The 15,584-nt window shown below is 49.7% G+C and overlaps 1 protein-coding gene across 1 annotated transcript; it reads right to left on the reverse strand.

Moving 5' to 3' along the window:
• Positions 1-909: 909 nt before the first annotated feature.
• On the reverse strand, positions 910-12,555 carry tmem86b (transmembrane protein 86B; the record flags this gene model as incomplete). The annotated part of the gene is made up of 3 exons (XM_084330678.1): positions 12,502-12,555; positions 11,711-11,954; positions 910-1,364 (listed from the first exon to the last, which is right to left on the reverse strand). Exons 1-3 carry the CDS (start codon positions 12,550-12,552, stop codon positions 910-912), a joined length of 750 nt encoding a protein of 249 aa, XP_084186804.1. The 5' UTR covers positions 12,553-12,555.
• Between the last annotated feature and the right edge of the window lie 3,029 nt (positions 12,556-15,584).

Genomic DNA, 15,584 nt, shown 5'->3' on the forward strand with positions numbered 1-15,584 from the left:
AAGAGTGGTCGAGAGCATTCTTACCCAGATAAAAAAAAATTAAAGCCTACCATTGGTCAATTACCCCCAAATACGACTTTGAAGACTTGTTAAGAACGGGTTGATGAATGTGGCGGTGGCTTTTCTTATTTTTCTCGTAAGACAGAAAAATATAAGAGTTAAGAGAGTATTGGTGAATGAGGCCCATTATTTTGGTGGGTCCAAAATGAATGTTGTTTACATGTTGCAGGCATGTATCCCCTCCCTTCTTCCATATTTCCCCACATGGAATACACCTGATTGGATAAATGACATGCTAGTGCGACATCTAGTGGCTGAATGTTATCTATAGCACATTTAACCCTTTCACTGCCACACGACAGAAGGTTAACCCTTTCACTGTGACAATACAGAAGGTTAGCCCTTTACTATCACACAACCGACGGCGATGCTCCATCATTAGCTCCGCGGATGCGGAGCTAATGATGGAGCATCGCCGTCGGTTGTGTGATAGTAAAGGGTTAACCTTCTGTCGTGTGGCAGTGAAAGGGTTAAGTAGTCAGTGACTAGAGTAGTAGGAATGAGTTATTTTCCACTGTAAAGGGAGCCTACTTACATTGTTCTTCTCAGCGACACACTTATTTACATGTGTGCTCCCTCATTCTCAGTAGTGACCTGAACATTCCAGGGCTTCTGACCAATACAAGATACAATAAAAATACAGTACAAAAATACCTTGCTCTGCTGGCCAAGAGTGTCCAATATAGCCTATTACCGTCTCCCCTACATTCCTTCACCTGTATAAATATCACAAAACCAAGACAAAGGCCTACAGGGGCTGTTTATAGGTAACAATGGGATCTTTACCAACAGAAGGACAAGTGAGGGAAGCCACTTGCAGACTTGCGAGGGATGCCGCAGGGATACCGCCTAGGACCGCTTCCATTTGCCAAAGTCACTCTTGTATTCCACTGCCTTTACGTCCCCCACGGCGATCAGAAGCTGTGCCAGATAATATGTCCCCATGACGATGGTGTCGCCGTGCTCCAGCGGTTCGATCACCTTGAAGACGTGTAAAGACAGCACCAGGTCCGACACCATGAAGGACAGGCTGCCCAGCGCTGTCGCCGCTTGGCGGGTCCGGACGGCCAGCGACGCCATCAGAACGATCAAGCCAACGTAGACCCCCACCGCCGGAGTGAGCACTGCAGAGTCGGGTGCTTTCTGCAGGAAGGGGTAGAGCTGGACGTACACGCCGCCTCCCACCAGCAGCAGGAGCAGGTAGAGGAGACGGGAGCAGCAGGAGGAGCCCGAGGGCGCCGAATAGCGAGCAGTGAGGAAGGTCAGGGAGTACTGGAGATGAGCCACGGCGAAGGCGGCCATTCCTGAAACACACATTTGAATTGTTTCTAAATATGATACAATTGAATGGTAAGCAAAGTTCAAGCCTCAATGCTGTTATACTGGTGCAGCTTGGATTTAAACCACTAGACTGGTGCTGCTTGGATTTAAACCATTAGACTGGTGCTGCTTGGATTTAAACCACTAGACTGGTGGATTTAAACCAAGTGCTGTACAAGCACAACTCAAACCTGTAATACCTGCATGTTGTAAACGGGCCAGAGAACTGATTCCCGGAACCTGTGTAGCGTCGGCCTCTTGTATTCAAAAGGTGTACTTTCTTACTGAATATGTATTTCAATGGACAATGGATAGAAATTCATTAAAATAAAATACTATCTATAACACCTTTAAGATCACATCACCGCACCCTGACACCATCTAGTGGCTGAATGTTATCTATAACACCTTTAAGATCACATCACCCTGACACCAGTGGCGAATCCTTATGGAAGCCAACGGAAGCCAAGCCTCCCTGTGCTGAAGGGTCTGCAATTAGGTAAAATTAGACCTAAAATAATCCCCCTTTAAGTTAATATGTGGGAGTTAAGTTATTATTTACCACATAATGTTACACTGCTGCCTATTGATTGCATCTCAGGTTATATGACGGTGCTGCCATCTAGTGGGCCAGAGGTGGTTTAGTGTCCCCTCGTATCTGCGTCACTTCCTCTCTATGAGCTTATTGACGTTGAACTTGACCGGACCAACGGAAGAGAGCGGACGTACACACGGCGTTGCTCTCGTTAACGTTATAGTTTGACGGTGACCAAGTATGTAAAGTGGCTTACCAAGCGGACATTATACCCCCAAGAGAGAGTGAGTTTTAGTACCCAGCTAATTTGATGTTTAGTAAACGTCTGGGATTAGCATATTACAGCAGACTATAGTATTCCCCATCTATCGTTACCAGTTAGCCGAAGCTAGCTAGCTCGGCTCTAATACCTAAAGTAGCTTCGGCTCATGCTTCGATAGCTGCTCTGTACTGGACATATCAGTCGATATATAACACAGACCAGAGAACATTTAGATAAGGTCTGTGTCGCTGTAAAGGGACACAACTAGTCCTACGAAGTAGCCATAGCAGTAACCTGTGGTACAGAGGGGACCAGCGTGTCTGCAGCAGCTGTCGGCGTGCGCCGTGCAGCACCACGGAGCGGAGCGAGACACTCGGACCACCACAGCGGAGCATCTGGTCTGCAGGAGCAGACTAGTGGCGCCTATTGGACCGGGCAGCGTCTTCCCGCCCTCATCAACACGCAGCGGTCTACTACTCCTCATCACCTCCATCTCTCTCATTCCTGCAGAGGGAATTGTTCCTCTGTCACAGTGGTAACCGCGGCAACGTTTGGGCAGAACACTTTATTATAACTATTTGGGCGCCCATCTAAATTTAGTAATAGTATTTAATCAGGCTTTGTGTAATGTGATAACAATATTTTGTATGTATCTTTTTCCCCTTTTTTGCTTATATAAAAGCATTATGTTTCAAACAGTTTCCTCGCTCTTTCTAGTTTAGGTGACTCCATTTTAAGTTATTCACTCAGTTGTGTATTTGGTACAATTAGTTTAAGAGTTAAGGCATCCTACCACACCCCCTAAGGTGATAATTATATACAGTCCTCTAAGCTCCCGCACAATTTGGTCACTTCGAGCCGGAGTTAAACCAGATAGGATGTCACAAAAGAGCGAGGTAGGTTCAAAGGGCCCCCCCCCCCCCTTCCCTGAAGGGAAGACACGTGCTCCTAGGGAGCGTAGATTACCCTCCCGACTAGATGACTGTGTCCTGGGTACACCCAGTAGCCCTAGTTCGGAGAGCAATCAGCATATGCTAAACACATCAGCTGACCGGACAGTAGGGGACTTTACAACCCAGACGGCAGGCACACCCCAGTTAGTAGAGGGTGCTGCTGCCACACCACAGTTAGATCAGACGGCAGGCACACCCCAGCTAGTAGAGGGTGCTGCTGCCACACCGCAGTTAGATCAGACTCTGAGAACAGAGCCAGACCCGACTGACACCCCCCAGCGGCCTGAAGAGAAGAAGAGACACCAGGTGGCAGTCTCGGGTAGTAAAGACATAACTACCTTCTCGCCACTGGATACCGCCAACCAAGATGAGTATGATGAGCAAGATGAGTCTGAAGAAGAAGAGAAGAGTGACTCAGCTGAAAACGACTCGCAACCTGGAGAGGATATCAATCCCCCAGACAGAGTGGAGCTACGCGGCAGGCAGGACTTCAATCACTTCCAACCGGGAGAGTTCTTCCTAGACACTCGCAGAACTAGTAGGCCCCCCAGCAGAGCACAAAGCAGAGGGAGCGTTACAAGCCAAACAGAATTCATGTTCCAATGCATGCAACAACAACGCCAAGATGCGCTCGACAGAGAAAGAAGAGCCGCGGAAGCACTGGAGCGGGAGCGCGATAGAGCGGCAGCCCAGGCCTTGGAGTACACCCGGCTCGCTACCGCCCAACTGCAATCGGCCTCTGCCTCCAGGCAATCATCAAGAGCATCCACTAGGAATAACTCACCCCAGCGCCGCCAGCCTGAAAGGGAGGAGCACCCGGCTACGTATCCCCGACCCCGAAGAAGGGACAAGGCCGACTCCAAAGACCTGGAAAGGCGACTGGCTCGTCTGCAGGAGGAATATACGGCACCAGGAGAGGTGCCACCCCGCTCTCAATGTGAGCGGCTACCCGCCACACACAGAGCAACCTCCAGATCCCATCAACATTGGCCCGTAACTGCACCGGCCCCTAGGTACGACCCGCTCCCACAGCGCCCACCAGGGAGCGCCATCCCATTCTTCAAAGACAATTCTAGAAGTCAGTACCATGACATGAGGATGTGTCTGGAGTTCCTCCTGGGCGCCGCCAACCACAGCGAGCAACAGAAGTTCCTCGAGCTGTCTATGCACTGTACGCTGCCTGCGGCCAAGCTCATATGCACTGCCAACGCATACTCCCCCACCCCCTATACTTCGTCTCTCCAGGCCCTGGACGAGCGCTGGGGACGCCCGTGGGACCACATAGTGGAGGAGATCCACGAGCTGGGAGAAATGGCAGACATAAAGGACGACCACGCCCTGGACGCATACTCCTTGAAGGTACAGGCTCTGGTGAGCCTCCTGACGTTCCAAGGAGCCGCCGGCCGCACTGAGCTCTATGCAGGCTCCAACGTAGAACGCTTCGTCAGGAAGCTTCCAAAGGAAAGGGAAGAGAGGTTCCGACGGGAACACGAGCGTCTCCACCCCCAACAGCCACTGTCTACCCTGATGGAGCTCTCAGAGTTCCTGAAGTCGGAGATGAGGCACATCCGCCTCCCCAAGCGGGAAGAGCCGAGAGGCAATGGACGCAGTGGACGAGACAAGTCAGACCGAACAGGGCGGCCCGTTAGGGTGCTGACCACCGTACATGAAACCACATCAAAGGAGCACCAAGGGCCCCCGAAAGGCCAACGAGGCTTCTCCTCCCAGAAGAAAGGAGAGAAGAAGACTCCGCCGCCATGCCAGTGCTGCACAGAGGTCCACTGGCTAGACAACTGTCCCGTGTTCAAGGAGAAGACTACAGAGGAAAAGAAACAGTGGATAATAGAGAATAAGCGGTGCTGGAAGTGCGCCCGTGAGCACCGAGCAAAGGACTGCACCCTCAAGGGACCCTGCAGACAGAGCGGGTGCGGGAAGATCCACCTCACGGCCCTCCACGACCTCAACAATAGAGACGACAAGGCTAAGCCTTATGTGGCGGAAGTCCGTGATGAGCCCTCTAGAGAGCTACGCAACTACTACGTGGGCCCCGTGAGAGGCAGCACTCCCCGCGTGCTGTTGAAGATTGTGCCGGTGGTCCTGCGGAACCGCGACAAGACTCTGGAGACCTACGCGGTTATTGACGATGGCTCGGAGCGCACGCTGCTGATGCGTGAGGCTGCCATCGCCCTTGGACTCGTGGGCGACGCAGAGGAGCTGGATCTCCTCACCATCCAACCAGGGCGCACCACTATTCGAGGAGAAAGTGTGGCCCTCACCCTCACACCGGCCGGACGGCCGAAGGAAGTCTTCAAAGTGAGCCGCGTATTCACAGCTGCCGGGTTGTGCCTCTCCAGTTACGGCTACCCGATGGAGTCCCTCATGAAGAGGTACCCACATCTCCGTAATCTGGGGATCAACGCTGCAATGGAGGTGAAGCCCACCCTCCTGCTCGGCTCCGATAATGTGAACCTCACTTTACCCAAGCACATCATCCCGGGTCCACCCGGATGTCCCGTCGCCCTGGAGACTCCGCTAGGCTGGACCCTGCAGGGCCCCATCAGTCTAAGAAATCTGAACGCCCGTCAGACCCACTGCCTCTTCATTGGAGCGGGGCATGAAGACGAGGCATTGCTGGAGAATGTTCAGAGGTTATGGCAGCTGGACATTGCTCCATACAAAAACGAGAAGATACACACTCGCTCCAAAGAAGATAAGGCGGCGATGGATCTTCTCCAAGCCAAGACCAAGCGTGTCTGCGTGCGCGGTGTCCTCAGATACGCCACACCGCTCTTGAGAAGAGAGCCCATGCCGACCTTCAAGGTTCCCCCAGGAGTAGCGAAGCCGTGTCTGCTTAGCACTGAAAGAAGACTCAGCAGAGACCCCGAGACGGCTGCCGCCTACGCCACAGAAATGAGCAAGCTCATAGAGTCTGGACTAGTCAGGAGGCTGAAGCCTGAGGAGGCGGAAAGGAGTACCGAGTCATGGTACCTTCCACACCATAACGTTAAGCACAACGGAAAGAACAGAGTGGTCTTTAATTGCAGCTTTCAAGTGCGCCAGCAGAACCTCAACCGCTATCTCCTGCCCGGTCCGACTCTGACCCCTCCTCTCCTCGGAGTCATGGTGCGCTTCCGACGACAGAAGACCGCCATCAGTGGCGACATCAAACGCATGTTCCATCAGGTGTGTTTGCTCGACGAAGATAAGCCACTCATGAGGTTCTTGTGGAGAGAAAACCCAGACGACCCGGAACCGTCCATCTATCAGTGGGAGGTGCTGCCCTTCGGGACGACCTGCAGCCCGTGTTGCGCCACCTACGCCCTGCAGCTTCATGTCGACGACGGCGCCGCACCCCCCGGAGTCTCCGATGCTGTCCACCACAGTTTCTATGTGGACAACTGCCTCCACAGCGTGGAGACCGCGGAAGAGGCCTACAAGCTGGTGCATGACATACGCACCTTCCTGGCCACCGCTGGCTTTGAGGTCCGCCAGTGGGCCACCAACAACCCTGAGGTCGTCCGAGACCTCCCAGACGAAGCGAAGGCTGACAGCAGCGAGACCTGGCTCTCCCAGTCAAGTGAGGACGCCCATGAAATGACTCTGGGTCTCCTCTGGCGTTTCAAGTCTGACACCCTGTGTTACCGGCAAAAGAAAATCGAGACTCGCCATTACGTAACCAGGAGGTCGATCTACAGTACTCTGGCGAGTCAATATGACCCGTTGGGTTACATCAACCCCTACACGACTCGTGCCAAGGCTCTGGTCAGCGAGCTGTGGACTGAGGCGAAGGGATGGGATGACCCCCTACCAGAGACACTCGGGGCGAAGTGGAAGAAGTGGGAAGAAGAGCTCCCCACCCTCCAACAGATCGAGTTTCCCAGGAGCTACTTTCCCTCGAGCGTCAGTCTGACCGGCAGCCAGCTCTCCCTTCATGTATTCTGTGACGCGTCTGAGAAGGCATATGGTGCAGTAGCGTACCTGCGCGCGGTGGAGCCCGACGACACAGTCCACGTCTCCTTCATTCTTGCACGCTCAAGAGTTGCACCCAAGAAGCAGCAATCCATTCCCCGGCTGGAGCTCTGCGCAGCTCTAAGTGGAGCCCAGTTGGGAAAGATGCTGAAGGAAGAGCTGCACCTCCCCCTTCACGCGGTGTCGATGTGGTCTGACTCCACAACAGTCATCCAGTGGATCCAGTCGACTTCGTGCAGATATAAAGTATTCGTAGGAACAAGGGTGACAGAGATCCAAGAGCTTGTGGGGATCAGCTGCTGGCGATACGTTTCGACAGATGTTAACCCGGCGGACGTGATCACCAGAGGTGCGACCCTCGAGGAATTGGCACGTCCCAACCTCTACCACCGTGGACCCGACTACCTACGCAAGCCAGAAGAAGACTGGCCTTCTCCTCCGAACTTGGAGAACGCAGAGGTGGAGGTGGAACTTAAGAAGTCCATCTTCTGCGGCCTCACTGGACTCCAAGACCCTTCAAATACTGACGGTCCCAAGGTTGAGGATTGCCAGACCCTAGAAGAGCTCCAAGTACGTACCTTCCACCACCGGAACCCCGGTCCCGGAGACCCGACCCCTCTCAGCGCCGACGACTACGCCGCAGCTGAGATCATGTTGCTGCAGAGGGTGCAGCGGGAGGTCTTCCAGATCGAGATGGCGTGCTTGGGACGGAAGATGGAGCTACCAAGAGACAGCAAGCTGAGGCTACTGGCCCCCGAACTGGACGAGAAAGACCTCATACGTGTCGGAGGCCGCCTACGACGGGCTCAGGGCCTCACTGAGGACAGCAAACACCCCATCCTACTCCCCTCGAAGCATCCGGTGACTAACTTGGTGATTCGTCACTATGACACCAAATTGTATCACCCTGGAGCGGAGCGGCTCTTCGCGGAGCTCAGGAGAAGGTTCTGGATACTTCGCGGCCGGGAGGCTGTGCGGCGTTACCAACGGTCATGCACAGACTGCCAGAAGCTCAGAGCCCAACCCATCATGCCACGAATGGCTGACCTCCCATCCTGCCGCCTCCGTCTCCAAGAAGCGCCCTTCCACAACACGGGCATGGACTGCTTCGGGCCCTTCACCATCAAGGCGGAGATCGGGAGAGCAACTGCTAAGAGATGGGGAATCATCTTCAAGTGCCTCACCACGAGAGCCGTCCATCTCGAGGTGCTGGCTGAAATGACAACAGACAGCTTCCTCCAGTCATTCCGTCGATTTACTGGAAGGAGAGGGCGACCCCATACCTTATGGTCTGATCACGGGACGAATTTCAAGGGAGGAGAAGCTGAACTCATCAAGAGTTACCACCAGATGAGTGAGGAGTTGAGGGACGAGCTGGTCTCCCAACAGGTCACCTTCTCCTACAACCCTCCAAATGCACCCCACTTCGGTGGAACGTGGGAGAGAGAGGTCAAGTCAGTAAAGGCTGCTCTAGCAGCCGCGCTCAGAGGACAGGTTCCGAAGGCAGAGGTCTTCAACACCGTGCTGGTGGAGATTGAAGCCATTCTGAATTCCAAGCCACTGGGGTACGTCAGTAGCGACGCGGCCGATCTCGACCCCATAACACCCAACAGCCTTTTGATGGGGCGGCGAGACGCGGCCCTTCCCTTTGCGGTCTACGCCTCCACCGAGATCATCGGCAGAAGACAATGGAGGTATTGTCAGGCTTTAGCCGACCAATTCTGGAAGAGGTTCACCACCGAATATCTCCCATCGCTGCAAGGCCGCCGCAAGTGGATCACTGAAAGAGGCAACCTAGAACCAGGAACCCCAGTCATGATCGTGGATCAGGCGCTTCCCCGAGCCCGCTGGCTCACCGGAGGGGTGAAGAGTGTGGTAAAAGGGCAAGACGGAAGAGTCCGCTCTGCTATCGTGGAGGTCGGAGGAAGAACATACCACAGACCAGTGGCTCGACTGATCCGACTACCCCCGTACTCTGACTCTGACCAGCCTGAGTGACTACTAGACATTCAGCAGACCTCAGTACTGATTAGCGCCGCAAATCAGGGGGCGGCTGTGCTGAAGGGTCTGCAATTAGGTAAAATTAGACCTAAAATAATCCCCCTTTAAGTTAATATGTGGGAGTTAAGTTATTATTTACCACATAATGTTACACTGCTGCCTATTGATTGCATCTCAGGTTATATGACGGTGCTGCCATCTAGTGGGCCAGAGGTGGTTTAGTGTCCCCTCGTATCTGCGTCACTTCCTCTCTATGAGCTTATTGACGTTGAACTTGACCGGACCAACGGAAGAGAGCGGACGTACACACGGCGTTGCTCTCGTTAACGTTATAGTTTGACGGTGACCAAGTATGTAAAGTGGCTTACCAAGCGGACATTATACCCCCAAGAGAGAGTGAGTTTTAGTACCCAGCTAATTTGATGTTTAGTAAACGTCTGGGATTAGCATATTACAGCAGACTATAGTATTCCCCATCTATCGTTACCAGTTAGCCGAAGCTAGCTAGCTCGGCTCTAATACCTAAAGTAGCTTCGGCTCATGCTTCGATAGCTGCTCTGTACTGGACATATCAGTCGATATATAACACAGACCAGAGAACATTTAGATAAGGTCTGTGTCGCTGTAAAGGGACACAACTAGTCCTACGAAGTAGCCATAGCAGTAACCTGTGGTACAGAGGGGACCAGCGTGTCTGCAGCAGCTGTCGGCGTGCGCCGTGCAGCACCACGGAGCGGAGCGAGACACTCGGACCACCACAGCGGAGCATCTGGTCTGCAGGAGCAGACTAGTGGCGCCTATTGGACCGGGCAGCGTCTTCCCGCCCTCATCAACACGCAGCGGTCTACTACTCCTCATCACCTCCATCTCTCTCATTCCTGCAGAGGGAATTGTTCCTCTGTCACAGTGGTAACCGCGGCAACGTTTGGGCAGAACACTTTATTATAACTATTTGGGCGCCCATCTAAATTTAGTAATAGTATTTAATCAGGCTTTGTGTAATGTGATAACAATATTTTGTATGTATCTTTTTCCCCTTTTTTGCTTATATAAAAGCATTATGTTTCAAACAGTTTCCTCGCTCTTTCTAGTTTAGGTGACTCCATTTTAAGTTATTCACTCAGTTGTGTATTTGGTACAATTAGTTTAAGAGTTAAGGCATCCTACCACACCCCCTAAGGTGATAATTATATACAGTCCTCTAAGCTCCCGCACACTCCCTATCAAAATATGAATTAATATCAAATATGAAATATGAAAAAAACAAAACAAAAAAAAAATATATATATATATATAATTATTTTTTAATATAGTTTACATTCTTTTTCATCTGTGTTTTTAATGTCTCCCTCTTCTCCTTCTCACTCTCTCTCTAACACACTGTCAGACTCACTGTGCTCACTGCAGCTAGAGGAGAGGCAGGGGGTAGGTGTCTTTCTCCAGCCTCACCCATGTGATTCATGTATGTAGAGTCCAAAACCGATACTAGCCAATCAGATTCGAGCTGACTGCCACACCTTAAAAGTTTAAAACGGGGCTGTGAGCAGAATAATTAGTCTGGCATCCCCTCTGCACACCTCCCCTCTGCACTCTGAAAATTGTATTAACCCGTGACTGCTCCCACGGGCCGAATATTGCCCCGATCCTCACGAGATTAAATCCACGGGTACCTCTCGGTGTGCCGAAGCTTTTCCTAAATCACTTCCATCATCGAAAACGAGGGGAAAAGGTCGGCTCGCGACCCTGAAAATGTTGCGTGAATTTAAAAATGCTGTATTAAGTGAGCCTATTAGGGGATCCACGCGAGCTTTCTATCGTGGAAACATCTGGGGGTCCCGCAACTTTTACTCATTCACATGTAGCCCCGAAAATGCTTAGAAAAGGAAAGCCGAAAGCGTGGAATAAACTCGCCGAAACGGAAAAGTGTCCCACGGGCGCGCCGTGATTCCGATCAGCGTGAAAATATTCACGGCCATAGAGGAGACCGTGGGACACATTTTGCAACAATGTGTCTCGAATTTGCTCCCACGCGGCGCGCAAAATCGTGCAAGGAAAAATCTGACCAAAAATGAACCAATGCTCCAGCAGTATTAATGACCCTGATGTAAACAAGACAAACGCTGCATCCCCTTATACAATTGTGTGTATTGAGCCGTACTGTATTGTACCCATTCTGCAATCTGTTAAATAAAGAAAGTTTGACTGGCCGCCGAGTCATACTGTAGTGTACATGGTGACTGCTTGACTTAAAAAAGAAAATAAAAAAATATATATATATCAATACAAATATTTAATAAATTTGGCTTCCCCTGTTATTTTACCCACGCGACGCCACTGCCTGACACCATCTAGTGGCTGAATGTTATCTATAACACCTTTAAGATCACATCACCCTGACACCATCTAGTGGCTGAATGTTATCTATAACACCTTTAAGATCACATCACCCTGACACCATCTAGTGGCTGAATGTTATCTATAACACCTTTAAGATCATATCACCCCCCCCCCACCCTGACACCATCTAGTAGCTGAATGTTATCTATAACACCTTTAAGATCACACCACCCCCCGCACCCCGACACCGCAGACATAACGAGCTGCTCTCACCGTGGAGGAAGAGCTCCGGCCAGATCAGACAGACGTCCCCGACGGCGGAGAACACCAGGCCTCCCGCCACGCCCAGGATGCTCTGGGCTCCGTTCCAGCCCAGCACCACGGCCGCCAGCAGGACCACCGGCGCCGCCTTCACGGCAGCACCCAGGACCGAGGGGGCGGAGGCTGGAGTCCACAGGTAGAAGAAGAGGGCCGTGGCCAGGAAGAAGGGCAGGAGGGAGAAGAGGAGGACGCAGGACTGGAGGGGGTTGACATACAGGAAGTTAGCGATGGCAAAGGAGACTCCCACCACGCCTTGAATGTACGAACAGACACACAGACTGACATGGTAACACACGGTGTCATTGTGTAGATATAGGTGGCTAGTTCTGTCTAGGGTAGTGAATACAGAACTATTAGTATCTCTTTAAAGTATCTCTGTAGCTAGCTAGCTTTAAAGGTGCTATAGATAACATTCAGCCACTAGATGTTGCACTAGAGCACCAGCATGTCATTTATCTAATCGGATGCGTTCCATGTGGGGAAATGGGGGAGTAGGGAGGAGATACATGCAACGTAACATGTAAACAACAACATTGATTTTGGATCCGCAAATCTATTTTTTTTTATCAATTTATTCATCAAGATTTATTTAGGGCAATACTTTTATTCCACACCTTTGTAAAAGCTCTGGATGTATTCTCTTTAAAAAAAATACAAAATATTGTGATTACTCTACATAAATGTTTTATCTATAGCACCTTTAAGTATTTCTTAAGAGTCAACAGGGAAGGGCTTGTAGCTACCGTGTTCCTCCTCTGTCTCCTGTCGTACGCGTCCGTTTCAAGGATGTCCATCTCGACCCGTCAGTCAGAATTAACCTGGATACCCGTCGTCTGTCCTTATTCGCTGATCTGGATGAAATTATAATTGAATCCCCTTTTCCTCCTGACTGAAACCTCTCCTCTCTCTCTCCCTCGTCGTCTCTTCTCTGAGTGGACGGGCAGTGTGTCTTTCGGTCGGCCCTGAACTTTGGACCAATCCCAGTGACAGGCTCACTCCCAGTGTTCAGAAAGCCGACCTTTGACCCCTCCCGCTACACTAGATAGGCGATATCAGATGCAGGGTGAAGTTGAGCTGCACAATAATGTTTGTCACACAGAGAAGAGCAGTACTTGAAGTATATGATGCTGCTCTACACTGGCTTCCTGTAACATGTAGAATTGACTTCAAGGTCCTTCTCCTCACATACAAAGCCCTAAATGGACAGGGACCTAGCTACATCGCCAACACTCTAATAAATTACAGGCCAGCAAGAACACTGTGATCATCAGCTGCTGGACTACTAGAGGCTCCCAGAAACAGTCAACAGATGATTGGTGATGCAGCCTTTATCAACTACGCCCCAAAACTACGGAACAAACTACCCCAAAACATCAGGGAAGCCAACTCGCTAGACATCTTCAACACCTATCTCTTTGCTCAGGCATTTAAATGAAACATCAGGGATATCCTGACACAAATTGTACTTTGCCTGCCCTATTCTTACCCTGCTTACTTTTATACACTTCCTATCAAATTCATGTGTCGGTTCTATGCACATTTTATCTCACTACCTCCTATGCACTGTAACTTTAAGAGCGCTGCTCTGTTGTAATTCAAAACTCAACTTTGTAAAGAAACTAAAAGTTGAGAGCGATGCACTGCTCTGTTGTTAAGTTAAGAGCGATGCACTGCTCTGTTGTATGTTAGAACTTTGTAAAGAAACTAGAACTGTAGCGATGCACTGCTCTTTTATGTTTTTTAACTATTTTATCACACTTTTCTTTTTTGTATCCACTTTTTCTCCTTATTTTCAATTTTTCTCGCATCCCAATTTCGCCTCGCCAATTCTCCCTTCAATTCTCCCCTCCCCTGTCTCGAGCGTTGCTAGACCATGCCTCCCACTGGTCGGCTGCAGTGAGGACGAAGCCTTGCATCACGTGTCCCCTCCGGTACACGAGGAGGCAGCCGTCGCATCTTTTCACCTGAACAGCGCGATCTCTCAGTGGCGAGGAGTAACGCGTGGGAGGCTCACGCTGCCCCCGATACTTCCTGATTCTGCTGTACAGGCGCACCAACCGACCTGTAGGAGTCGCTGTCCACAACGTCCAATCCCCCCACCCACCGGCTTTCCCACCTCTAACACTGCCAATTGTGTTAGTATGAACGACCAGCCAAGCCGGTAGCAACGCAGAGATCTGGGCTCGATACCAGCATCTCCTGCGTTAGTGGCGAGCGCCTTGCCCACTGCGCCACTCAGCCGCCCTATTTTATCACACTTTTTACTGTCCGTTCTATTTTTATTATTTTTAGCCTATTTTTAAACTGAATCAAACCGCACTTTTTTACTCTATTTATTCTATTTTATTATTTGTATTACTGAATGAAACTGTAAACAGAGAGGCCTATTTGGATGCTAGATCCTAATGAGAAAAACTGTGATTTACCTTACCTTGCTACTTCTCTATCTTTTTTATACTTGCTTATATTTGAACTGCAATTTCCATATGAAAAGTGCTATACAAATAAAGTTATTATTATTATTATATACTGTATTTATATATATTATATAATATTGATTGATTATTTTATTTCTGTGTCTTGCACACAAAGTGCCCAACCCTCATGGGTTTATAAGACATCAATACTGTTGCAGTGTCCATTATTACATCACACGTTACGTTACATTTCATTACATGAATACAGATTACAGCTCAGTCTTAAACAAAGTCTTCTCTCCCAAGCTTGGCGAATAAAACCTGCCTCAAAAAAAGATTCCCTTCCTGAAGCACAACTCAAGTTGTTTATATTCATCCAACTCAAGAAAATCAACATAAATGGAGGACATTTTACTAAAAAGTACTTCCCTCACGTCCTCATGGACTAAGTAACGAATAGAGCTAAGTAGCGAATACAGCTAAGTAGCTAATTAGCCAATACAGCTAAGTAGCTAATAGAGATAAGTAGCTAATAAAGCTAAGTAGCTAATAGAGCTAAGTAGCTAATATAGCTACTTACAAATCAATTATTTTCCACCTTATGAACAAGCCTGCCTACTGATGTTCTTGTCAAATGACGTTCTTGAAATATCTGGTTAACATGACTGCTTGAAAGTCATTGAAAGGTTCTTCTAGCAATTTATGAATGACTTCTTACTTGTATGTTTACTCTGTGATGACATTTCAGTGATATTATTGATTGAGAGACTTTCCTGCTTTAGCAACTAGAGAGAGGTGGTACTTTCAAATAGTAAGTGATATTATTATATTATATTATTTTGATCATAATGCTGGGAATCAACAGTACCTGAACACATAATCCCTGTGGTCCCCCAGCATCCAGTGATTACTTATGATTTAGGAAAGAAATAGAAAATGCACCCTAAAATATAAGTCATATACATTCACAAATTTTTGTCCTTTTAGCTGACGTTTTTATCCAAAGCGACTTGTCAACAGGAGGGGGGAGGGGTACATCTCTGGCAGCTAAGGGTGTTGTTCATCTAGCAGTGTCCATACCACTGTCCACCAGGACCAGAACCAGCTTTCATCAGGTCACCATCCGTCTGGACCTGGACACATTTCAGTCAGGTTTCAGAGCCAACCACAGCACAGAATCTGCCCTGCTTAAGGTCACCAATGACCTGCTCCTCACTACCGACAACCGGGACTGTGCTGTCCTTATGCTCTTAGATCTCAGTGCAGTTTTCGACACTATAGACTAGAGTATAGACCATGCTATAGTGGCACAGCCCTATCATGGTTCACCTCCTACCTCAGTGATAGAAGCTTCTCCGTTAATATCAGAAAAAGGCTCCTCCCCCTCCGCCTCTCTCTCTTGCAGGGTT

Source organism: Notolepis coatsorum (genome assembly GCF_963971535.1).
Source record: "Notolepis coatsorum genome assembly, chromosome: 15".
Taxonomy (NCBI): Eukaryota; Metazoa; Chordata; class Actinopteri; order Aulopiformes; family Paralepididae; genus Notolepis; species Notolepis coatsorum.